Source organism: Anopheles nili, chromosome 3 (assembly GCF_943737925.1).
Source record: "Anopheles nili chromosome 3, idAnoNiliSN_F5_01, whole genome shotgun sequence".
NCBI classification, from domain to species: domain Eukaryota; kingdom Metazoa; phylum Arthropoda; class Insecta; order Diptera; family Culicidae; genus Anopheles; species Anopheles nili.
The window spans coordinates 23,755,459-23,781,815 of NC_071292.1; the positions used below are offsets into that span (position 1 = coordinate 23,755,459).

Below are 26,357 nucleotides of genomic sequence, written 5' to 3' on the forward strand. Positions count from 1 at the left end.
TAATACAAGATAATCGCATAATGCAGAGTTGCAAATAATCATAGTCTTGCATGTCTCGTTTGCTTGACGGATAATAGCTATAATCATTATCTTAGAGTAGAGAATTGAGTTTGAAAATTATGTAAATAACTATGTTATGCTATTAGAACATGCTGAGCATAGTTTTGGTTCATCGTTTTAGTCCGATGTAATGCTCACTGTGATCAATCTACGTAGGTTCATTTGTGAAACGCTTAAATGAACCCCTGCCGATGAACGTCGCTTTAGCGTCATATAAAACCATGGATGAATTTGTAGTACTAAATTTACTAATCATAGTACAACCAGTTATGTTCAAACATGTTCTGTCCACCGAGCAGAAGCATGTTCGAGCATGTTTTTAGTATAACGAGCATGCAATTCGACAGTGGAAAAGGAGTACAATTTGTAAACAGGATAGTAGATATAACAACACAAAGCATAGATCTACAATTCACAAGACAAATAACATTCAGAAATTGAATTACATAAATTATGCAAACCACTCTTTATGACAAAACCACTGCATCATCTCAATGATGCTATGGTAAATGATAAAGTAAAGTATTAATTGCATAGAATTAAACCAATACACAAGTATAAAAAATCTAAAAACATGCGGTATAAATGGTTATCTGAAAGATTACAAATAGCAACAGTAGATTTTCCTGAAGCTTCCTCAAAAGGAAAACCTTTGTGTTTTCCAACTGTTATCCTTTATTTCCAATTCTTGGTTTACTATGTTTCTTCGATCTCGTCATGATAATAACTTTAGTTTTATGGAACGCCATTTCGGATGCAATGTTCGCCAGCTGCTCAGTCAAATCTATGACAAGTGCATGCTAATGCCCACCCTCTCGGCTAATGGAGAAAATCGTTCGGTTTTATTTTCGTACAAACAGTTTATTTTCCGTTGTTGTTACCATTGATGTCGTTATTGTTGATGATGTGATATGTGGTTTGTGTATCCGCGTAAACATTACGTTAAGTGCGCGAGTGGTCACACGTTTCGCTACCGCTCGTATTCCTAATCATATTCCTCTAAAACTGAAACACGATCGCCTCCCTCAGTACTATCCGCGTGATGTGAATGTATTTACACGACCGAACCAAAAACATCGAAAATGATTGCTTCGCATGGGGCTTTTGTGTGTGTGTGTACCTCGTATGCATGCCTCAAATGCCCCATCGGGGAAATGTGCGTACTGTGCGACGGTGATGATACGTGCGTTTCGTTTAAGTCCATTTTGTCAACCCCATCCAAGGATCTGCTCCATCCGGGGAGCTCGATCGACGGAGAGTGAACCAAAAACTGATCGTTTTTGTGCGTCTTAAATAAGTTTTTCCAACCCGTACTGAAGTGTCCCGTACGAAACTCCAGCCAGGGAAAACAAACTAACAAACTTCCGAAAATCAACAAACCACTAACAACAGCTGAATGTGGCGCACATTCGCGCTCGAAACACGTGATGGGGGGTGCTTACGAATTACGAACGCTCGCGCGAAAATAAAAAAAAAATAACCAACGGAGAACATCCGCGCATCGCGTTATCGTCGTACTAACTAACGTACGTTAAATAGCGCCGTACCGTGGAGGCGTTTTGATCGACGTAAGAAATTAATGTTTAAAATTACTCAAAAACGGAAACAGCACCAGCCCGGCCGCCACCGCCCTTACAGCTCGTCGTGTTTCGGCCCCGAGAACTCGTCGTGCGAGATGTAGCCGTTCTTGTCCTTGTCCTCGTGCTGGAAGATCTCCTCCACGAGCTTGTCGTGTTCGGCGATCATGTTCTTGATGTCTTCCGACTCCTGACCACCGTCGGCGGCGACCATCTGCTTCTTCAGGTACTCGCTGACTTCCTCGCGGCTCAACTGCATGTCCTTGTTCTCGTCGATCTCCTTGAACACGTTGGTGGTCGGGGGTGAGTCACCGATGTTGATCAGTTCGACATCGAAGACCAGCGTTGCGCCTCCGGGGATGACATTACCGGCTCCTCGGTCTCCGTAGCCGAGCTCTGGTGGGATCGTCAGGATACGCTTCTCGCCTACAAGGACATTTCGAATTAGCCACACAGTTTTGGGGAAAATGAGTGCCGGAAATTGGATGGAAACTGAAAGGTACACTTACCGACGCACATGTCCGTAAGACCCTGGTCCCATCCTTTGATTACTTGGCCGGCACCGAGCTGGAAGGTGAAGGGCTGGTCACGGTCAAAGCTGTAAGGAGAGAAAATTGGAAGGTTCTTTTGAATTAGTTGCTCCATTTCCGGTGCAAAATTAATTTCAATTCTCAATAAATTCAAAAATTCCGGTGCAAAATTAATTTCAATACTCCTTCTGGACCGTTCAAACCAATTTGCCCAATCAACACCCAATCAAATTGTAATAAAATGTTATAAAAACGTCTCCAAACATGCTGCCGGTGTAAGCGAACGTTATTTAAATCTCGGAGAATTGGTCCTTTTTCACACAGCTACCCGCGATAGCAAAGGCTCCGAACAATGGAAGGATAATGAAAAATCAAACAAAATCTTATCTTCACCCTCCCATCGTCGGCCAAAATTTTGTAGAGCGTGGAGTGTCGCAATTTTTGTAATTAAAAGCAAATATTAACACATGGCATTAGCAGCAGCTCTCCTGCACCGGCACGCCCGGCGTGTAATCGATACGGAAACGATGGGGTGCCTTTAAACGCGCTTCACATCAGCGCCTGGCGGGAAAATTAAACCGGAGCGGGAAAGCTCGCCTCCTTGAGAAATTGAAATAAACATCTCGGGTGGGTCAGATCTGGCGGGCACTTTTTCAAGCCCACTACCCAATCCCATTCCCGAGCTCCACCGTGGAGTGGAGTTTCGCAAATAAAACTGTATTCACATTTTACACGAATTGATGTGTGCCGTGTGAGAAAAAGCACACACACCCTCTTTCCCAGGGATCGAGCATCGTGGAACAGGTTCCTCGGCAAACTGTTAGCATTAATAATTGAGCAGTGGTTCGATTGGTTTTTAGTTTCGGGTTTTGCCAAGCGGTCGGCACTTCTGGCATCCACCCCAGGGGCGATAATATCGTGAGGTTATCCGACCTCCGGTGCGCCTCGGGCCCCATTTATCCACTCACTCACTCCCGGCATCCATGGGAAAAAGGGTTTCGGTGGAGGGAAATTCCTTTCGATTTATTTGATGCGAGTTGCGAGCTTCGCCGGAAAGCCCGGCATCAAACCCGGGACCGGAACTGCAGCGCCATCAAATCACTTGCGAAAGCGAGCCGCGTGGAGCCGAAGAAAAGATACGCCACACTTAGTGAATGCGGAGTGGCGCGATTTTATGGGGCGGAAGCAGAACTCCACCCCGAAGCACACGTACCGGTTGTAAATAGCGCACCCCCTGACCAGATCGAACCGGGGAGAGGTTTTCTTTTTTGCTCTGTCCCACTCTTCAGAACCGAGGACGGTTCTTCACGCCGGTGGCAAATGTTTGACAGGAGTGAAAACAAATAACTTGTGTGAGAGAATTATCCTTCGAAGCTCGAAGGGGGCTTTAAGACCGGGCCGATGCGGATGTCCGGATGTGCGCGCTCCCTTCGGTAGGTGGTGAATATCTTAATTTTTTAAACCCTTCCGCACACCGACGACTGCAGATGCGGCTGCGTCGGTTTCGAAGGAGACGACCGTGGCCGTTGGACTGTCTTGGACGATGGCAGTCCAGCTGGGCGATGCCGACGGGAGCGTGGAATTATTCACCAAAATGTTGGGTAATAAAATCAAAAAATCATGAGCCTTTTGCCTGGTGCTGGCTGCCGAATGAGATGTTCAAAGCTGGTTCGCATTTGCTTCCGTCCTGCAGAACAGCTGACTTTGAGGTGTTCGCAGGGAGAAGCAAGATTTTTTTAAAACTACTGGAATATCGATTTTGCAAACTGAACCGGCACAAAGTAGGAACTCTATTTCGTCCATGAGTACGCTCAATAGAACAGCAACAGAGAAAGGATAAATACGTGGTGGTAATGAATCAAACTGTTTACTTTTAGGATGAGATTAAAAATAAACAAACGTTAAGGGTTGTAATTAACTAAATTGATTTCCAATGACATAAAACGTAACTCTTCTTAAAAAAAATAAACGTAACCCTTCTAGAGAAACGAAGTTTTCCAATCAAAAACTACAATCGATGATGAGTGATTGTTGAGTATAAAAAAACATTAGACAAAATCGAAAATGATTTACAAATGGTAAACAAAACAATCAATTTTTTTTCGAAAGGAAACAAAATCTTTTTGCAACGTATCAATTGTAAACGTGAACACAAAAACCCTCTCTTGAAACTGCGAATAAATAAGTCAACGTTTTGTGAGCTATTTTTTCACAAAACACAAGGTAACGGGAACAATTTTGTAGCCCAACATGTACACCATGCTTCTGCTGGGCTATTTTTCTAAGTGCATTTCTCGTTCCCGATCTCACCGAGACCCAAACAACTTTCACAAAAATGTCACCCAATGACTCATCAATCCACCCAGACGACGACTGGGGACCTGTGACGCCGTCAATTAGCTGTTCACGGTTTCTGATCCATATTTGTACATCCCTTATCAACGCACCGTACCCCTACCATTAGGGTGCTGCATTCGCTAAACGATACCAACTGCAGCCCCTGCACACACACGTGTCTCTGGCGCACCCGTGTTGTGTGTCAGGAATTAGTGCTTAGCATTATTTATGAGCACCGAGCATGGCATAAGGGCACGACTTTTCGCCGGTGCCACATTTCGTGTTTTCTCTGCGTTTCTCCCGCCGACAACGGCAACCCGCTCTTTTTTCCCACCTCCCCACAGGGTGGCGAGAAAAGAGATCTTCCTAACGGTACTACGGGGCGGCCGAAGAACTGGGGCACAAGTGGGACACTGCCGTTTTGCGGGTTTTGGATGTTAATCGAAGGAAAAAAAAGCTCGTACCGTACCGGTTTTCCTTTCCCCCGTTTTCCACTCGCCAAAGTCAAACGTTTCTATCGAACGGCGCAAAATGGCGCATCAATGGAGGCATGCAATGGAGGATGAACCGAGTAGTGCGTGAGCTTTTTTCGCATGCCACGAAAAGCTCGTAGTTCTTCCGCCAAGCGCACTGGAGTTCCGAGTGCAGCAGCAAAAGAAAAAAAATGCCACGATGGTCCGTTATGTTTTGCGAGAACGCGAAATGTCGCACTCGGTGGCGATGCGTTCGCGAATTGCGCGGGTTTAGGAGGTGCGATGGTGTGTAACCCGGTGATCGGTTACGCAAGTGGAGTCATGTCGGTCGCAAGGGAACCGGTTTTAGGTTGAACGATCGCGTCCGTTGGTGGTGTGATTCTTGCGAATACTGCCACAAATATATACGCCACATTCCATCCACTCCATCGCGAAAAGGGCTGCAACGAGGAACCGCGCGCGTGTCCATTCGCAGTTTGAAGACGATTCCATCCAGCCAGCGATGGGAAAGGGAGCTTTAAAAGGTTTATTGCTCGTAAGGACCATAAGCATAAGAGTGCGCGAAATGACCCCAAGCCACTACGATGAGTTTGGCAACGAAATGCACAACGTTTCGAGTGGCGTTTTGAAACCAACTCCACGAGTAGGCCATGCAAATGCATTTCGTGGCGAATTTGGGGAGCTTTTCCTAATCCTGCCTGCTATGTTGAGTGTGGCACATTATTTTACATTATTCAATGCCGCTAGGTGTCGTTGAGCGAAGCACACTCACCTCCAAAAAAAACAAGAGAAGATTGCTCTAAGTTCAGTTTTATGCCGCTTTCCCAAGCTGACAAGCGCTCCCCGAACGAGCGGAATGAACGTTGCGCTTGGAAAAACATGAAAAATGACATTCATAAACAAACCGCTGGTTTGGTCCCTCGGCTCAACCGGTGCTGTCTGCATTATTATCTCAGGAAATGTGTCACCGAGCGAGCGTGGCGCCGTCTTCCGAGGGCGACAATGTCTTTCGCCAGTACAGACGATTACCTACAGAACTGATCGTATGTAAACGGTAGCACGCGGCACGAATAAAAGGACTCCGGCCACAACCGCACCGGAATTAAGGGGATCATTTTTCGCTCGAATCTTCCCGACGTGGCCCAGGACACGTGGTTTGAGGGTGTCGGATGCTCGTGTACCGGGGAGCAACAGGATTTATCCAGCTTGCGATCCTGGGAAACGGCACCAGTCCCCATGGGAAGTCGCCGCTGAGGACGACAGATTTCTTGGCGGAATTCCCTTACCGAACTAAGGTTTAGGGAATGGAAGACTTCCAAGTATAAAGCTGACTCGATGGTTCGTCTTCGTCCGTGTCACGTTCGTGTTTTGGGGCAATTAAAAATCATCCACAAAATTAAGCCTCCTCACGGCTTGTCAGGCATCCGGCTGAGTCGGTTTGAATAATACGTCAACCTGCCGGAGGGTAAGACAAATGATGGCCATCGAAAATGTGGAGAAATTTCGCACTCGTTTTGAGTATGGCCAGTCCAGTTTTGGTGGGTTGAAAGTGCAAAAGGGAAAAAAACTACACACCACAATGCCATGACGTAGCGTCGAGCGTGAGTGGGCTTCGATGGCGTCTTGGTGGTTCCGGTACGATCTTAAATCGTCCCAGATTTGGTTGTGGTGCAATAAAAAAACCCCAACGAACATCAGGAGAAAGTTGCAAATAAGCCGCCTTCGCTGATGAGAAGTACATTTTTGTAGACTACGGCGTAGTGCGGGCATTTGTTCGAGTCTGATGTAAACTATCCCGATTTGACTCATCAAGTCGCGGAAAGACTTTCTTCGCTGGCGATGGCGTCATCCTGGAGACGTAATAATACACAATTTGATTTCAATTGCCCCACTTCACGCTTTTGTTTGCAGGAATCAAACAATCCCTTAGATGACCAGCTAAAAACCGGTACTAAATAGAGCGTAATGATTTTTCATTCAATTTGCATTCCTTTCAACCGATTAGATTTAGATCGCAGCCTCTTTAAACGTTTGCTTTCGCTTGTCAGAGTATGATCGAGCGTCATTACAAGGCAAACCGCGAGGAATTTTTGTCACAATTGTCCTTCCTTCACGATTGCACTGATGTCGGGGCGCCAAAGCTGTAAATACGCCTTTCAGAGCTCCATTGTCTTGTCAGCAGGGCTTATCATTATCAATTGAATTGCCTCGCTGGAGTATCTACTTGATACAATAGCAAAACAAATCGCAGGGTGGAAATATTTACATACACAAAACACCAGCAACCCGCGTCTCGTAAATACATCAATAACCATAACAATAAAAAAGCACAAATCGCACTTACGCGAAATCCAGCCGCGCGAATTTATGCAGTCATGGTTTTGGGCGAATCCTTGAAACACATACACACACACGCATTTCGCAATTTACCAGAATCATCCCGGTGAGTGCCATTTCAACGCCACGGCGAACGCGCGAAATAATCCACCGGTGAACCGGATGTTGCAAAATTTGTGCTTAAAGAGATCCCGGAAACCATCCGCAACATTCGCGGCTGCTCGTGAGAACGCGAGAAGGCTTTATTTTACGATGCAATCGACAATCGTCCTGGCCCGGGGCACACCACCCCCGACAGGACGACGGTTGCGACGACATAAAAGCTGGCTGCGAAAATATGTTTGCCCTGCACACAGCATGCCGTTTGCGCTAGTTTAAGACTGGCTGAGGGCTGACGTTTAAGGATTCAGGCGAAGGCAGGCTCGTTTGGCCGAGAAACGCGATTCCATGGGGCAGGTTTGTGCTCCAGGGGTCGGGCAGCGTTATTTACGTTTATGATTCGGCTGTATATTTTTAAGGGATTCTTTCTTGCGCTGGCGTTGGATGCTTCCGTGGATGGCTGTAACTAGCCATACACAACGGTAACGGGCGCATGGTAGTATTGGAATCCTTTAAATAAAGCCAGCAAAGGACATTACATTTTCGACTAGCAAGCCTAACGTTCGTGCTTATACCCTTTTTCATTAAAACCCAATTAATCGTGAGCTTTGGATGCAATGTTTGCACATGCGTTTAAATCTCCCCATTTGAACTAGTTTCGCCCTTCACTCCGAACCGGATGAACGCTTTTCCCGGCCCACACTCACCACCTCACGATCGCTTTCTATCGCGACAATCAAGTGCACAAAAAACTTGCTCCGACAACGATCCGCCGTCTGTTCGATCGATCAAATCGCTGTGGCGCTAAAACTTTTATCGCCTTCAACAGGACCCGCCACCGCATCGACCCAACAGGGTCGGGTGAAAGTGTCGCACGAAAACTTTTGCCCCTGGTGCCAGCTGGGAGAGTTGCGTTTGGGGATGCCAGTTTGTTCGTCCTTCGGTGGAACCGCGCGTCACTATGACACCGCATCACGCGACCGAGCTGCGTCGCCCAGGCGTCGATACGTCAGCGGATGTCGGTGAGATACATGGGCTTTTTAAAAATTCATTACATATTCGGTAGGGCGAGTCCGTTTTCTCGCTCCCTGCTCGCTCTAAATGCTCTTGGAAACAGGGCGTCCCCATGTGTGGCAAAAACATTTTCTTACATTCTCCGCCCAGACTTCGTTGTCTAGCTGACGCTCGTCCTGATCGTCCGGGAGACCTTCAACTCGGGGCGCTTACTTCATTTTTACGAGCCACGATTTCACCCGGCTAGCTTTTGGTTGCCTCATTTGAACCCTTTCGGCTCGCTTCGACTGTCGCGGATAAATTATTCATCGAATAGAGCAGGAGAAGGCAGTGGGCAAAAAAAAAACGAAATACACACTGTAGCGAAATCGCACATGGGGCTCCCGTGGTGTTCCACTTCATCAAAACCGTTTGGAGTTATCTCGGCTACATGCTCGGAATGCCATTGCTGACCGCGCAATCGATCACGTGGGGTGGGGTTTTAAGGTTGATTAAACTCGCGCGAAAGCCGCCAGCATTGCTGCCACCGACAAGCGAACAAGCGCGTGAGGGTGCAAATTTAAGGTCGAGCTGCTTAAAGACAACCCCTTCCGGGTCGCGAAAACCGTGGGGCACACAATTTGCGCATCTAAATGCAGAATGACATTACCGCAAATCCCCCCAGAGGCACGATGGAAACCGTTCCGAAAAACCATCGAAAACCTCCGTTTAAATTGGCATAGCTGTACAGCGAGTTTTCACGGAGATGGGGTTGTGCAAAAAAAAAAAGAGAAAAAATCCACCACGCTTTACCGAAATTCGCACATTTGCTCGCGCTTTTTCGTGGGGGTTGCGCCATTCCACACCGGTAATCCTTTGCCGGAGTGCAGCAGCGGCCTCACGGTTTTGCATACTCCTCTTATGAAAATGAGACAAGTGTATCATACATATTAGATTTTTTGCATGAATATCTGATTTATCCAATTGTGTTTGGTGTTGTGCCTCCTTTCGAGCATCCTTGCACAGAGCAGCATCCCGAATTTTGGGCACTTTCCGGTTAAGGTTAGTATGTTGGAGCGTTTGTTTTTTTTTTGCTCACCTGAAAATAATTTCAAACTACAATACCGAGGGTGTTGGAGTTGCTGTACTGCTAAACGGTAAAGCCCACGCCAAACAACGCCCCTGTTTGGCCAGCTCAAGCCCCGTCCAATCGAGAGCACCAACCCTCCAGCTTCACAGGACCAAAGGTACAGGCATACGAGCATCCTTGAGTGTCCCGATTAAAGGGGATTTTGTAGCAAGCACCCTCAGTAAACTCGAGGTCGAGGTTTTCACACACAACGTGCCGCCGAGTGGCGGCAAAACGGCACAAGCGGAGATCAAATGGGAAACAAATTTCCCACTCATAAAACATTTTCCATCGAGCGTGAATCTCAACCCCCCGGTAGGCATCCCGAAATGCCGCTCAATCTTGCTCGCATGCCGAGAGGATGCTGTTGAAAATTTTATAATGATGTTACGGCGACGTCCTGAAGGTTGGGCCCCGTAGACCATCAGAACGCTTAATTTATCACTTTTCACCCCTTGGGAGGGAGACAGTGAAATAATAACACACCCTCGTTGATGGCTCAAACGTCAAAAAACGTCCTGCTTAGTATCCTGGATGCTGTGACACTTTTGCAGTCATCGTTTCTCAGCCCAAGGTGGTTTTCCTGGCCGGTAAGGGATGCAATTCCCGATGCACACGAGCCCGTCTTATCGTTGGGAAAACGAGAGAGAAAAAATGAAAACTTTCCACACCAACCTGAAGGGGGTGGGTTTTTTATGATCGCCATAAAGACGACGCTCCCGGTGAAAGACTACGCCAGGTTCCTGGTGCAGGTTCCCCTTTGGCGGCACGCCACAGACATCTGCTCCGTCGGCCCTCGGGGGGTTGTAGAATTTTTCCGGAAATTAGCTCGATAGAATGTCATTATCTTACCGGGACACCGGCACACGATGGCTGCCTTGTCTCGTCGGCTCATCGTGTGGCCACCCAGTCTGGACGGAGACTGCACCACGAGCACGCCACGACCGCGTCTTGTGAGATTTATTAACAAGTTTTCCCTGTCACCGGGAAGCGCCCGTGGAAAGCGGATCCTTCACTCGACCAGAATGACCCGATTATGTTTCAATTTGCCGCGCTACTTGCGGTGGCCCCAAGCCGCGGGCGTACGATAACGGGCGTAAAACTTGAGGCAGTCCCTGAAAAGACCAAGCCTTGGCCACCGCTGGGTGTATAAGGAAGTATCCGTACGTTTAATTGCGTTACTTGAACGCTTGTGGCAGGTGGAATATCCTTTTTTTTGCCTTTCAACTCCCGAAGCGACTCATGAAAGCGGTTCTTTTGGGAGCCTTCTTTTTCGAGCACATCTTATCCTCATCGGCCGGATTGATTGAATACACCCTCACGAGTACGGAATTCCCAGCGCTACTTTGCATGTGCGTAACGCGGTAACGAAGCCGAGCCCTTCCGCCCATCAATGACGGCCCGTGATTTTCCGGGCATTACATCAGCAATCACTCATGTTGTTGTGGCCCCTTCAACAATCAAACCCATTCCCACCGATGCGACTTCTGGGAGTCACCCCGAAGTGGGTTGGGCATAAAGAAGGAGTCCTTAATTTGGTCTTCCCGAAGCGCCCCAACGAAACCATTGCGATCGTAGGCATCGCAACCGGAATCTCAACCTGCGCGATCCGCTCCATAATTGATGAGATTGAAGTTCATCTTTCGGGCCGGGTTGATTGTGTGCGTATGTATGTTTTTTTTTTTTTGCTCCTTTTTTCTTCCTCCTGGTTTGGTTTGTAGCTCGGTTGCTTCACTTATCTTACGCTACGCTACGCAATCGCCGCCAAGGAGCGGTTGCAATATGACAAAACTTGATATCCTGATGCGAGACCATTCGTCCCCGAGGACGATAAAAGCACACCGTCCCGAAGAACGAGGACGAGCGTTTGTGGCCGTGGAAAAATCGTGGAAACACCCGGTCGGCCCACTCGGAGGGCTCGAAGCGTATTACGTACCCATTTTCCGGGCTCTTTAGCAATGTTTTCGCGCTGCTTTAACCAGACGGGATGCGCCACTTGCTCGCGGTTTGTGAGGAGCATTTTTGTTTCTTTTTTGTCGTGTTCTCCATCCTTACAAGCAGGCTCACATGCGGTCGGGCTGGTTTTTTTTCGGTGTTTAGTTTTCCCTCGCAAGGCTGTCGTCCCGGTAGGCGGGATGGTTTTCTTTTAGTCCCATCGTTTTTTTTCTTTGCTGTCTCCTCCCGCGAAACGCCATCATCTCCCCGGCCCACTAGAGGATTGTGCAGCAGCGCCAGGCTCGGCCAGCATGAATAATAAACACGTTACAGCGGGCGACATTAAAGTGCCAGTAAAATACCGCCTCCGGTACTATGGGGGGGCCGTGCAGGACGACGCGATCCCGTGCCCGTGTCCTTTTCTTCCTTTACGACTCGGTCGCTATTCCACCGCGGGATAACGGGCGCAGGGTCGAGGACAACGAAACGACACTCTTCCGTGTCGCTCTCGAATAAGTCGGATTAATTTTCAAATTGACCATCGAGAGCGGGCAAGGACACGTGGTTGAGCCTGGTGTTTCCGAAACGGATGCTGCTGAGGAGTGTTTTTCCTACAATAAATCTCACCGACTAGTGGCGTTTGCAGGGTGGTGAAATTAACCCTTTGTGCTGTTTTTTACTGAGCTACATTAAGTCTAAGGTGTGCAAAGACGATTAAGTGGTTCAAGTGCATCTAATGCACTTTGGGAAATAGCAGCTTATAGCAGTGTTTAAAATATGCTCGCTGAAAAAAAAACCATTCCTTCGAGGACATTGGCCTTCCAAAGAAAGTATCGTATTTTAATGATGGTGAATTCAACTATCCATCTTTAGGCATATTCATGCCAGTGTCCATAGTGCATTTGTGCCGATCTTTATCGTAATGATGTAGATTTCGTAATTAATAACTCAACCACCTGCTAATGATGATACTTTTTCACACTTTACAGTGTGCTCCGTATTTTCCACTTCCCTAAAACAATCGCATAAAAAACACGCGATCGTTTATTGCTCCGAAACCCACCGTACCTGCCAACGAGCTAATGATCGATCAAACACTCGCGTATTTTATCATTTAACGCGGTTGCAATGTTTTTTTTTCCATCTATTTATTTCACCTCTCGCGGATCGCCAGCAACGCAACGAATAACCATGCAGCCAAGCATATCAGTGATGTAAATCCAACGTGCTTGTTATGCTTGCGTTTGCAAGAAAAGATGCAAACAATTAAACAAAACATTTCTTTCTTATTTCCCTTATTTCCTCACCACGCACGCCCACGGGCTCCGGTGGTTCCGGCAAGTTGTAACAACCGGGTGGGCAACAATCGACCCGTGGCAGGCAAAAAAAGGGGTGTAGCAAAAAAAATAGTGTAACAAAATAACCCTCCCAACCCGAGGATCGCACAACGTAAATGCTCGCGTTTGCAAGAATGTGTACGCTTTTTTTTCCTTTTATTTGAGCTGCGGGCTGGTGCATTGTTAGACATTTGGCGAATTCCCACGTGCGAGGCGAGAAATAAAACATGCATTTCACTTCCTTCACCGCTGGCGCTTCTTCCTGGAGTCCGAAAGCCCGCGTGATTATGGCTTTCTATTTCAGTGCCCTCGAAGCCGTGACCGGGGATGCCTTTCCCTTGGCACGATCGAGCCGCGATCCCAGAAATGGTTCGTCTCCGCACACCGCAAAAGTCCTCGCGAAAAGGAGTTGGAATAGATGGGGTGGATTTGTTGAGGGAAAAAATCCGCACGAAAATACACTTTCTTTCGCTGGTGCTTTTTTTTTAAATGCTCACAGGAATGCGCCCGCCGAAGCATTCACCCTCTCGAGAGGGCTAGTTTGGGTGCTTCTGGAGGCTCGATGCGCTTCTGCTAGCATCGTCACATAACCCACAGGGTGACTTCGTCGCGATTTCGCCCGTCAGCTTCCTTTCCCGCAAGGCACACAGGAAGTGAAAGTTAGCCCCCGAAAGCGCTGCACGCCAAACGTTGGTTCAAATGGCGCGAGAAAACCCGCCCGGAGAGCGTTTTTTTTTCACCCCTAATTCCTGAGCCTGAGGGTTGTGTGTGCGCACGGTAATCGCTGGTGGGTTTTGTTATGGCGAGATTACACTGAGGGCTGGTAGGGTCCGATAACGTCCGTGCAATGCGACACCTAACCTCGTGGAATCACCGCTTCAGCCTTCGCTGGATCGATGTTTAGCAGCGCCAGACTCAGGGCTTAGGGCTTACGCAACGCGACACGAAAAATAAAGCGATAAACCTTCACCGATCACTCCCTGAGTGTGTGTATGTTTGGGGATGCGTGGCGACTCTTCAATTATCCGCCAGATAGTTTGAATAATTGAAACGCTGCACCGAGACGGCGATGACTTTCCTTTGGCCGCTGTGCCTTTCGCTACGTGACGCTCGGTTTCGTCTTCCACCGATCGTTAGTGAAGCCGGTGTCGTTAAGATCGCTTAAAATCGTTATGCATTCAATGGAGACGCGAGCAGCTGTATTATGCATGCGGGTATGCAAAAAAAAGCCTCCCGCCGGAAAAAGCGAACGCGATCTGTGCGCGACTCAACGAAGCGAACGCACGCGGTTTCGATCTAACGACGACCGAATTGGCAACGTCTAATCAGAGGATCGTACAGGAGGCTCACAAAGCACCGTTGTGAAGCCCGAAATCCGGTATGATGACCCTAATAATCAGCAAATTAGTGTTTCGCACCGTTGAGCCAACATTCTCGCGGTGAAAGAAAACAGCCAGCCTACGAAGGCGCCTTTTATGCACGCCAAGCGTCACAATGTTTCAATTTGATGCTCTTTCGCTCGAACTCAACGGTGAAAGAAAAAATCATGAGCCCCGTTTATGAGCCGCGCCTACTTTGTATCAATTTTCAACCAGCCAAGGCATGGTTCACTTGGATTGATGGGAATTAAATGATGAGAAAGTTTTGTGCGAGCGCCATCCGTTAGGAGCACCAGAGCTAGGCCAATGCACACGACGCATTTTAAGTGCTGAAAACCCGCTATTAGTGACATGAAGCGCAAATTTACGCTGCTCGAAGCTCAGTCACCGTTTAAAGAAACACATTTTCCACCCGTAACGACGCGACCACGAGCGGTTGCTACTAAATATCGATTTAAATCCGGATCCGTTTCCTTACACCACCACTGTGTGTCAGCCTCATTTCATGGGACGCTTCTACTCATGGGGTAATTAAATTGTGGCATGCAGATTTTCCAGCGCATTGAACAACCGGCGCTTGTCATTTGCAGCCGAACCTTACGCCCACAAAAGGGGTCGATCGGTTTCACTTTTTCATCACATCCACTCAATCGTGTCGTACTTCGCCGAGACAATGCCGACCTGCACATCTTCGGCCACCGGAACCATCCGGATAGAACCGGATATGGTTTTCCGTTTCCCTCGAGGTAAGCTCGGTGTTGGGGCTTTTTTCCCCGTGTTCTATTCTACCTGAACCGTTTGAGCGAAGGGCCAGCGCTGGAGGTGAATGGTGGACAGATCAGTCACTCAAGGAAATGTGTCTTCCCACATAAATCTGCCGCCCGGTTGCTGATGCAGGGCCACGTAGGTAAAAGGGCGACCCAAACTTTGTCCGAACTCTCGCGAGGGGCGCCATAAATCGTTTTACGGACGGAACGGGGCTCTTTACGCAGGAACCATACCAGTTGCCGGTGTGGGCTTCTCGGTGTTGCTCATTCATAAATGATGAGGTCAAATCGCTCATGCTCGACACCGAAAGGTCGCTGTGTGTCTCGGTTAATGACGGTGGTGCGTTCTGTATGGCGCGTGCATTAGCGTAAAAATGCAAATCGTTGACAATTACATTGTTCACTCTGGAGGAAAGACTTTTTGTTCTGACCAATTCAGCTGATTAAAAATACAAAAAATGTGCATTGTCGATTAATTGTGATAAATAGCTGATTAGTCTAATGTGCAGGTAATACAAAATATGCAATTATAATTACTAGCACTACATCACAATGTTCTTACTCTATAAGAGGATTGGAAAAAAGTCTTTAAAAATCTGCTTTGTTTAAAATATCACCCCAAACAAGCTGTTTAAAAATGTCTTAATCACATGGGCGAACAATCTCACTGCTCAATCTCATATTTGCAATAAATCAAAATGGAGAAAGATAACCATCACACCCAACCAATGATGTTACCCTCCCAATGGCAAGGACCCTTTAGTGAAAGGGAATCGCCAACGCACGAACAGATTCACCATCACTTTCAGCAGCAGCTCATCGTACGCGTAAACCTGCACCTGCACTTGCACCACCAATCGATGCATGCTCCGGGAAAACAACCCTCCGTTCACATTTGGGCGTACGCAATGCGGTTTTCCATTCAGCAGTGCGCGCGCGATGAAAAGCTTTATTGAGAGTTTTGTAATTTATTGCAAAAGAGGGGCAAATAAATTGCCCTCAACCCGCATCAACCTGGCTGGTCTTTGCTGGCCGATTGGACGAGGTCCTCCCATCACCATCTCAGCCAGCAGGCTCAGACGACGCGGAAAATGGGTGGGAAAATAAAACCAACTGACGGAAACGTACCATCCGTGGGCGAAAAATAGGCCCGAAAGGATTATCAGTCGCACGCATTGTTCGTGTCAGTAGGTCTCCTTTTGGTCTGGAAGAGTTACACCATTTGCCTCGTTGCAACCGTCACCGATAAGCCAACGAATTCTGCTCGAAAAAGAGCTCACCCATTTCTAAAGGCCCCTCCAGGCTATGTCGATGAGCGGGATATAATTAGGACCGATAGCGAAGCGTAATTTTCACCGTATTTCCCGATCGACGCACTGGCACCACCTACCTTGAATCGAATTTCGTTCCATCGGTCAGCTTTCCGGTGTAGTGCATCGTCAGCATGTCGCCGCTCTTGGATTTGGTCGTACAGCCCTCCGGCACGCTGACGACGTCCACTTTCAGCTTTGACTCGGCGATGGCCACCGCCACCAAGCACGAGAGGATGACGAGTTTGGAAAGCATCTGCAAAGTTATGGGAAAGGACAGAATGGACAATATTATCTCGATTAGCGATGGGCGCATGGTGGAAATTCGCAAATTACACGGTTCACACATTGTTTCTCGCCACAGGGACGGGCTTATAAACCTGCTGGGTGGTTTTAGACCACAGATGTTTACTAAAACAATGGGGTTGAATCGTTTTACACGAAGCATTGGGTAAAGCCTACCATGTGGATGGTAACATTGTAGCAGCTTAAAATAAAAACGCTATGCCTTTGAGCTACAGCTCAAAAAGATGATTGCAAAAATTATCAATTCCTCATTCAAATATTTGATTATTGACCATCCCAATCCCAAATAAAACACGCCCATGGTAACTGCGTGTAAGCTCGAGAAGTACTCGAGAAGTACAGCACATCGATTTTACATTCAAACTAATCTGCCACCACCGCCAGGGTTTGTGACCGCTTCACAATCGCTATCATTTTAACCTTCGCGTCGTCATTTTCCGTGAACTCTCGCCTGCACGATAAGGGTTTACGTAACGGCTATTGCAACCGGCAAGCGAACTGCAGCAAACTGCATCACCCGTGTACAGCGGCCAAGGTGCAACAAAACTGAAGCAAATTAATCAAGCGATAAACCGACCGAACCTGACCGAGCCTGACCTTGCACTTGCCTACCGTGACCGTAGCATACGTGTTCGAAGCTTCAAAAAGTAGCATAATCTGCACCGGTTTTTTTGCGCAATAAAATGCCACGCGGGAATTGTTGGAGCTTTTTTTTCTTCGTTTCGAAACGCGACGTCTATTTTCCCTTTAGAATGTTGACTAGTCGAGGGCTTTTGGTGCCCTTCTCACGATCACCTATGCCACGATCACCCATGCCCATAGACGGCTTTAGATCGACGGCGCCTCAAACGATCGTCACCCCGAGTAACGGGTATTTGAAAGGCACTTCCCTAAAGGTGCACACTTCACGCGAGTAGCCTTTGAACACCTGCAGCACCATCTCACCACCTCGAAACATTCACTTTATCCACCGGGAATAGGACGGGTGCCCGTTTGGGGTGTGTTGTCTGCAAACCGCGTGTCCGGTTTTCAGATTCGAAACCGGATTCGCGCCACCGGGATCCGGGACGATCGTGACGTCGACATATGCTTGCTCACAAACTGCGCCACAACGCTACTAACCTTTGGGAAAGCCACCTTGGAAGCCCTGTGCAGTTTTGTGTTTTGCGCTAGAAGTGCGTTAGCTGATGGTTCAGAGTCAACTGCAACCGCGTGCGATCCGTCGGGACCGAGGAAGACTGCACTACGTGAGACGCCACAGCGCGAGACCCCGAGGGACCGCTTTATCTGCTTTTTTAGCTGAAGAGACACCGACACCGACACCGACACGAAGAAATGCGCCAACCGTCGACGGCGAGCAGATTGAAAGTAGTCCAGATTTGCTCCCGGGCAGTAAACTTTCTTCGCGACTTAAACCCGACGTCCCAGGCCCAGTCCGGTTTATGCTTCGTTACATATGCTTATGCTGCATCGACCGACCGTCTCGCTCGGGCGCACGGTGACTCTTGTGCTTTCTCGTTCACGCTGTGTTGCTCTCTCGCTTGGCTGCTCACGTGTTTTCTCGCTCTCTTTCGCGCTTTCTCGCTCTGTTAGCCACCCTTCGAATGTGCTCCCCACCAGGCGTCATCTCGTTCGCTCGCACGCACGCAAAACCACGCTGATACGACGATGACGTTACATAGCGGCTTCGCGGCTCCCCAGTGCAACAATTGCGCCACGTTGGAAGAAAGAATCGAGCCCATCTCATGGAGAGCTTTGAAAAAGGGAATTCGCTACCATCGCCATCACGTGGAGCAGCGTCTTTGATCGTGTAATTAGAACATTCGACTGTACTGCGTGATCGTGAGTTGAGGTCAAAAAAAAATAGGGAGCCACGAGCCAATCACTGATCGCAACGTGTCCGTCGTTTTATGCCGGCTGTCGACGGTGCGTTGTTGTTTGACGCAAAACGAACACGTAGGAAAAATAGAACACATGTTCTTACCTTTGCTGGAGCTGCTGATGTTTATCACTACGGCTTATAGTACGACTGAATTCTAGTGCGTTCCGTGGCGACTTGAACAAGACTCGAATCTCCGCACTGGTGCGCGTAACTTCTAGCAAAATTACAATAGCGGTGTGTACTAACCCGCCACCATGGGCGGTAGTGATGGTTAGAATAGTATACGTTTGAAATATTATGATGTTATGATTAATTGTGTATTTTTTTTGACTATCAATGCCATGCTTCGACTTGACTATTGAACTTTTAAGGATTGAATTGAAAGTCAGACGATTTTCAAACTCCTTAATCGATAATCTTAATCTGTAAAAAAAATCCACATACGTAGAACATTCTGTAACCATAATAAGTCCAACGTTTGTTTATATTATTCTCTTTATATGCAGCATAAAATTAGAAAACTTTATCATGTTTCTGTTTATTATGTTACAATTTTTATTTTATTCTGATATATTTACAAATAGATCGTCGTACAGATAATTTACTAAATTTTACTAAATTTTGTTGAACTTCAAAATTTTACCACATTCCCATTATTCCACTATGCTTTAGTCTCATAAAAAGAGAACTAATACCAGTGTGCAACATAGCTTTGCAGTAAACATGTTGATTCAAAGTATGAGTGCTGTTTTGAAACAGATGGTGATGTAAGGGAATCTTCTGTCTAAGATTTGTATGTTATGTTTTTTATTCAGTACCTACAGTCAGCTCAAAACTTATCAATGCTGAGCAACGTTTGTAAAAAAATTGTTAATCCGATTTCAGTACAAAGAATTCTTATATTAAAACATGCTTAATCTTCAAGAACACGTGCTAGGTTTAACTTACAATTCGAGCACCCCAATTCGGTTCAACATAATAGAAACATCCCTCAAGGTACCCCACCCCAACATAAAGGAAGCGAGATGAATGCTGCTCCACATCGATGTTCTCTCTTTTGGGGGCAGCGAATACAACATATACGCCCAAACGTATGCAACAAGTATGTCAAGTGACTTCTACGACAGAACTCACCAGGCAACCTTTAACACGCAAGTATGGTTGCCTTTTTGAAACAATATTAAAAGACAATAATTAAAATCAATTATAATGTTATATCGCGAAACTTTAGGAACCTAAATAAATTACAGAAACCATCGTTTAACCAGAAAATTGAATATGTATTCATCAGTCCGTTGACTATTATCAAGAAAAAGTTTCTTTTTCGGTTGGTAGCTGCAAGCGGCTGAATTGTTTTTCAACGGATTTTCAAAGAGCAACACTATCACCTTAATTATCAAATAGCGAATTTTGGTAGTTTCGTGAGCAATTAACACCCATCGTTCATGTTTACTCATTCAAGCCCTGCCGTGCGCCAAGTTGTTTATCTAGAAACGATATTTTCCGTCGTAAATCGTCGACTAGAAAATTGATAATCAAATTAACGCACGTTAATTATTGAATGGCCCTGAATATTTGGTAACTGCATCCCATCTCACACACATATTGATTATACTCTTATATATTGTTTTAAAAAACATTTGGGCATCATCTCTATCACTGTTTAGTTAGGCCCTTGTAAAGAAAAAAAGAGTGTGATAAATAAATATTTTCAATATCGCACGCTACGTAAAACACAATCGAGGATATTTTCTTTCTGTTTGTCGTTCGACGTCATAGAGTTCCCTTATCATCGGTGCACTATGGGAAGGATGAATTGTAAAACTAATTTTGATTAAATACTTAATTGATTACTTATTTGATATTACGTAAATTAACAATCTCTTTCTAAAATATTACAGTATCAGTAGTATTACATGCAATCTAAAATGTATACTTTAATCAAATAAATAATTGAACTAATAGTATTGAACAATATTCTCCTTTTTTGCGCCTATTCGTTACTGTGCATAACACTGGCTGTGCATAACAGCAATGATAGTCAGCATAAATCCGTTGGCTGGACAAAATTTTACATTCTGTTTATTCAAAGACATACTTGAAACTCTTCATCCAAGCAATCAGTTGATAAAATCGAGCGAACTACCAGCAATCCCAAAAAAGCATAGAAATTTGGCCTTTATTTCACTGAAGCGCATAGTGCGGCTGATCGGGGGAGGGACGACTTCTCGTAAATCGTTTTTCGAGCAAACTTGCCTGGATTTGATCTCGCGCGCGATCGCAAGGCGGTTCAGTTTTTCGATTCGTTTGGCTCCAGTTGAGGATTTTCGTGTGTTTTTTTTTCTGCGTGTATTTTCGCGAGTGATCTGTGACGAAAGCTTTTTTGTTTGTTTTCCGTGTGTCTTGCGTGGTACGTTGACCGTTTGTTCCCCTCACTAATCGCCTGGCGCGACGAATATTTTACTGTGGTGCTATTTCATTTTCTTTGCGGCTTACTTTTCGCTTCGAATTTATGACATTCCGTTCCCCGCGATCGGTTCACCTGCTCACCCCGATCGTCGATCTAAAGGAGCAACCAAACGCCATCCTTCCACGTTTCGCTCTCGTTCACTCATCGTCCTGCCCAAACACGCCTCAACCACCTGCGATAGATGACCCAAACTGCTAAAACGTTGCGAAGTGCGTGCCGTGAGGGTTTCACCTCCTTCTCGCGTGTTTGACATCTTTTTTTTCGTAAAGCACGTTGCGAGGAATTTGGAATTCGTGTTTCGCGCTGCCACAACCGATTTGCCTGTGTTGTTTTCGATGGTGATTTAGTGTTAGTAGGCGGGCGGATTTTGGGGCTCAGTGTGGGGCAATTTGTTTTTTTTTTTTTGCTGTTGTACGATCAGTGCGCTCAGGGCAAACAAAAAGCGAGGAACAACGTGAGGGGGCAATTGAAAGCCATTGTTCAAATAGGTCACTGTCCACTGTGTGTACGGGTTGTTCGCTGATGTGTGACCATGGGGATGGTGATGCTGCGATCTCTGGACAGGCATCTACCATGACCCCAACATCGATCGATCGACTTCACCAATGATCGACGCAAACACAATGCACCTCTCGTTTCGTATCCAATTCTCGACCAATTCCAGCTGCACTCGAACGGAAACGGCTCATTCCAGCCGCTAGAGAATGCGATCGAATAAGCGAGATTGTCCGCGAGGTGGTTTTGCGATCGGCAAGTGCGCGTTCGATGCCTATTTACAAACCCAGTTTGAATATTCACGAAAGTTAGCGCATCCTCCAGGGGAAAATCCATCAAATCGTGCGCCGTTAGCTTGCATCGGCACGTCCGGCGTGTGCGAGCGAGCTGACAGATAAGATCCGGCTCATCTGCCGAGAATCCAGCGATATGATCTGTTGCCAAGGCGTAGATCAGTTGTCAAGGCTTGCGGTTCATCATCATTCCCGATTCTGAGCTGATCGTACAGCGAATTGGGCATTGTTGCATATATTTCTGATGACCGACGAAACGGCTGAAAACAAATAGCCCCCGACGGGGACACGCACACGCACTCATGGCAGCAGGCCATTTTTCGTGTTTGACAGTGGTTCTTTTTTTTAGAGAAACCCATCAATTGCATTAGGTAAATAGTCGGTCATCACGCCACGCTCGAGGGGCAGCAAGGACAAAAAACAGCTTTTGATATTACGTCGAGATGAGTAGCTTCAGTGAAACGGGTTGTGTTTGTTTTTTTTTTCATGGAACCGAGCTCTTCAAGTTGGTTGATGAATAAATGAATGTTTACTACTTTAGGTAGAACACTGAAAGTGGAGTAGAGATAAGGTTAGGAACGAGCAATACGAATATGATTTAATTTAGATTCATTGTGGTACAACGATCGCTCCAGTTGAGTTGGGGAACGTTTATGTCAGGGTTTGCTAACTACTGTAAAAAAAACTAAGTTTGAAATTAAATGAGTGAGAAACAATTCAGTGAAAAAAATGTACATACAGTTTAAATCCAATAAAATATACTCATGGTAATGTTGTGGGTTTTTTAAAGATTGAAAAATTGAAACACACCAGTCAAAAGGTTTAATAGATTGATTGTTTGACAGCCCTGTGTTTGTTTGTTGCATATTCATGTGCATAATACCGGAAAACATTTTTATTTGCACTTGCAGTAGCGATCATATCGTCAAGTTCAATTTATTTCCCGCATGTTCGCGTCTCACATGATTGCACAGTATCATAACCAATTATCAATTTTAAAAAATGATTCAAGTGTATCTTAATACCTGAGCCGTTCAAGTTACACCAAAACAAACGAAATCCTTCTTGAATCCCTGCCCTCGAGATCATCCTCTGACCACCCGGACAATGTTTCAATATCGGCGTTTGATCGTCAAGTGCCATTATCGCTCACTAAGTCTAATCTTCCTTTGCGGAAAGCGCAACGATCAGGTTCAGGTATGCGCAAAAAAAAACGCATGCATTCGACCGCATCAATTCTTCCTTTGTGGCTGCGGTAAGCTGAGTCGGGGGAATTTTTATTGAACGTGCCTTGAAAACCGGTTGATTCGTCTAAGGGATTCCCGAAAGGCAACACCTCGGGTGTAAAGCTGCCGGCAACACTTACCGACAGGCTAAAAACGACGCCATAAAGATCTATCCCATCAAGTGACATGTTCGAGTGCTGGCTTCGTTGATGAGACAGCTTATACTCGACAGATTAGCAGCTAAAACCATCTTCTATCTTACGGGGGAAAAATAGCTACGTCACATGAGTCGGGTCTCCCTGCTCCTAGAAACGAGCAATCGAAGGGGAACAACTTTCGATCGATCAGTCACAGGACACGCTGGGAGCTCTTTTCTTCCACCACGAGGGAAAAAACGCACCAAAAAACAAGAATTACATAACATGAGAGCCCGTAGAGCAGCTCTACGATTAATTTTTAAGTGCACCAGCATGATCGAAGCCCTAACTGAGGAACCGACCGGCATGATCGGAGGGCCACGCACACACACGCACCCATTCCAGGCTCGTAGTCTGCAGAAGGGCCTTGGAGGTCGTAGATCGGCCAAGTCTATCCCACAAAAAAACGACCCTCAATCCATCCTATTCGCCAGTGCGAGGCTGCAGTCTCCCGAAAAACAGGTTTTCCTCACGCGTTCGTCACGATCACGATGGTAGGTCCTCGTTGGACATCACCACCGTCCATCATCCGTCAGGTGTCGCGATCGAGCTCCAACCTATCACGTCCTTCGTTCGCAACGAACCTGGTGGTGCGTGAAATCAACATGCCGTGACTTCGAGCAAAAAGAAACACCATTCGCTGCAAAAGAAAGGCACCCTGTTGCTGGTGGCACACGTGCAACCTATGATTAGTTTTTATCACTAATGAGCGGGCGGTGAAAAGGAGGTTGGGAGGGAGTGAGCCTCGCAAGATGAGGTAATGGTAATGATGCATGTCTTTGCTTCTCCCCTGCTAGTGTCAATGTTGGGCTAACTACTCGAGGTGCAGATGAGGTATGAAAGAGAGAAAGAAAAATAAAATAGAAGCCAGCGATAGTAAATCGAGGTAGCAATGCAATGTTCCTCGATAGTGCGTCCTAGCCGACGAGTGAGTGATGTTTGAGCAGCAAAAAATCACCCGACAGTGCGCTCGTTTGCGTGAATGTAGTGCAAGTCCGTGTTTGAGGCGTATCCAAACCTCACAGTCTCGAGTGTTCGCGGTTTTCGTTGTTCGTTTCCTAAGGCAAAATGTGCACGGTGCTCGAAGGTTAATGTGAAATTTTGTTGTGTTTCTTTTTATCAGCGGTGCAACAAGCGGAGCTCACGAACGGGCCGAGACGTGCAGTGCAAACAGTGGAATTGTGAAGTGAAGTGCACTATTGCTCCAGTCGGTCAACCGTCCGAAACCATCCCCAAGGCGGCGTGATTCAGGCATCATTAGCATCGACGAAAGACGAGCCACCGGAGGTCACGGCGCTGCCTGGCTGGAAAATGGCCGCGGTAGAAATGGCACACATGGAGAAGCCACCGTAAGTAAATTGGTCGAAATTAATAGTTAAGCATTATGCATGACCACAAAATGAGAGCATTTCGATGGGTGACGATAAGCGAAAAGATCAAATGTATTCCTGTGAATAACAAAGCTTGGTTTCGTGCTTTGACGTCAACGTTCAAAACTGGTTACGATGGGCGCCTGAAAGCTGTTGGACTACATATTTTACGCTAAGATAAAAAAAAACACACACACGGGCTTAAAAACAACCCGTTCCAAGCGAAAGGTAGCATTATTAATTTTGAACCCAAATTCAAAGACGAAACAATTTTTTTTTGAATGCTATCTGAGCTTCAGAAACAATTGTATGAAAGTTGACCGTTAACAGGACATGAATATTGTTTTACTGGTTTTTCAACAGCACATTAAACCATGCTGCTATGTTTAAAAACTTGTACCTATGCTGCTATGTTCAAAATAACTATGTTGAAAAAACTAACCAACTCGACAAGCGCCAATGAACGTATAGCGGTTAGTAGCAGTACTAAAAATGATAGTCGGGCATATTAGCACGCAAATGTCTTGCGCACAAGTACCTTTTGCATGCAATTTATATTAAGCATTAAAGTTCGTTTCATGCTACGGAAACAGTGATGCAGTGGGATATAAATTTTATTCAATAGTATCAGCAATAAAATATAGAAATCAAATGATCTAAGATATTCTCTATCAAGAGAAAATGTTTAATTTTTTAAATACTTGCTTTTAATTACACAATAGATGGAAAATTTAGGTTTGTATTTTCCGCATAAATAAAAAAAAATATTAAAGATAGACGAATCAAAATAAACTCTTCTATTTTTCATTATTCAGTTCAACATTATTTTAACACTATTCAATATCATCAACACTGTTCTCCTAAAATCTGTGCCTTAATATTCCGCAAAAAAAAAATGATTATTTTAAACTTAATTTACATCCTAGATTTCCATAGCGCGGTATTGTCTAAATGAAAACGTATGAACATTTGAGTATTTCCGTATAAAATATGTTTTGAATACAGTTTTAAAGCCTACAACAAATAGTCTAAGTGATATCATATTCTATTCAAAAGTAATATAACTTTTGTATGCTTTTCCATAACCGTAACATTGGTAAAACTGAGATTATCAAGCTTAGTGTCACTTATTTTTCAACACTGTATTAAAATTAGCAGACACAGTTGAATCAACAAAAATTTATTATGAAAAATTAGAAATATTTACAACATTTAAATTAATTCTAAAACAAAACTAGTTGGAAAGAGTTAATTAAATTTATTAGAATATATTTCAAATTTGACATTGTTGCGATGTTGTTGCGCACATGGCTGTATCGAAACGCTTGTGTCAAAACAAACGATCCACAGGGCTGGTTCCTCATTTACCTTAGTTTTTATTGTATATAAGAAGCTTTGTTATTCAGCCTTTAAATAGCAACAACTAAATTTCAAATGATCTTGGCATAGAAAATCCATTTTACTCGACATTTTAACGAGATTTTCGGAACACAAAATGGCATGTTTGACCAAAAGAAAGCTTGCTATTTTGGCACCATTTCGAAACCAGTCTGACAAGCGCACAGAACGATGACTGAATACGTTAACCAACCCTGCCCTGTTCCGAAACGTCGCTCCGCACGGAGGTGCTTGCGCGAGCTCCATTTATAGCGTAAAGTTTTGCGTAGAGAAAATATTGTGCGAGATCCCGCTGCCACCTTGTTCTGGGCACTTTACTGTTGCTCTAGCGTTCGAGAGACGTGCGTACTTGCGCTGCACTTCGCCAAGTGTATTAGTGCGTTCTATCGCGACCGTGCACCAGTGAGGTTGATCGTTTTCGAGAGTTCTAATCTAGATTTCCCCGTGTGTTTTGTGC

The 26,357-nt window shown here is 45.8% G+C and overlaps 1 protein-coding gene across 2 annotated transcripts; it reads right to left on the bottom strand.

Annotated features, from left to right (window-relative positions):
- Positions 1 to 912: 912 nt before the first annotated feature.
- LOC128727158 (FK506-binding protein 2) lies at positions 913 to 18,613 on the bottom strand. 2 transcript variants are annotated; one of them, XM_053821036.1, is made up of 4 exons: positions 18,554 to 18,613; positions 16,344 to 16,519; positions 2,147 to 2,235; positions 913 to 2,063 (listed from the first exon to the last, which is right to left on the bottom strand). In XM_053821036.1, the coding sequence occupies exons 2-4, from the start codon at positions 16,517 to 16,519 to the stop codon at positions 1,693 to 1,695; spliced, it is 636 nt and encodes a 211-aa protein (XP_053677011.1). In that variant the 5' UTR covers positions 18,554 to 18,613; the 3' UTR covers positions 913 to 1,692. The 2 variants fall into 2 exon arrangements, with proteins under 2 accessions (XP_053677011.1, XP_053677010.1); XM_053821035.1 differs by lacking the exon at positions 18,554 to 18,613 and adding an exon at positions 17,692 to 17,887.
- Between the last annotated feature and the right edge of the window lie 7,744 nt (positions 18,614 to 26,357).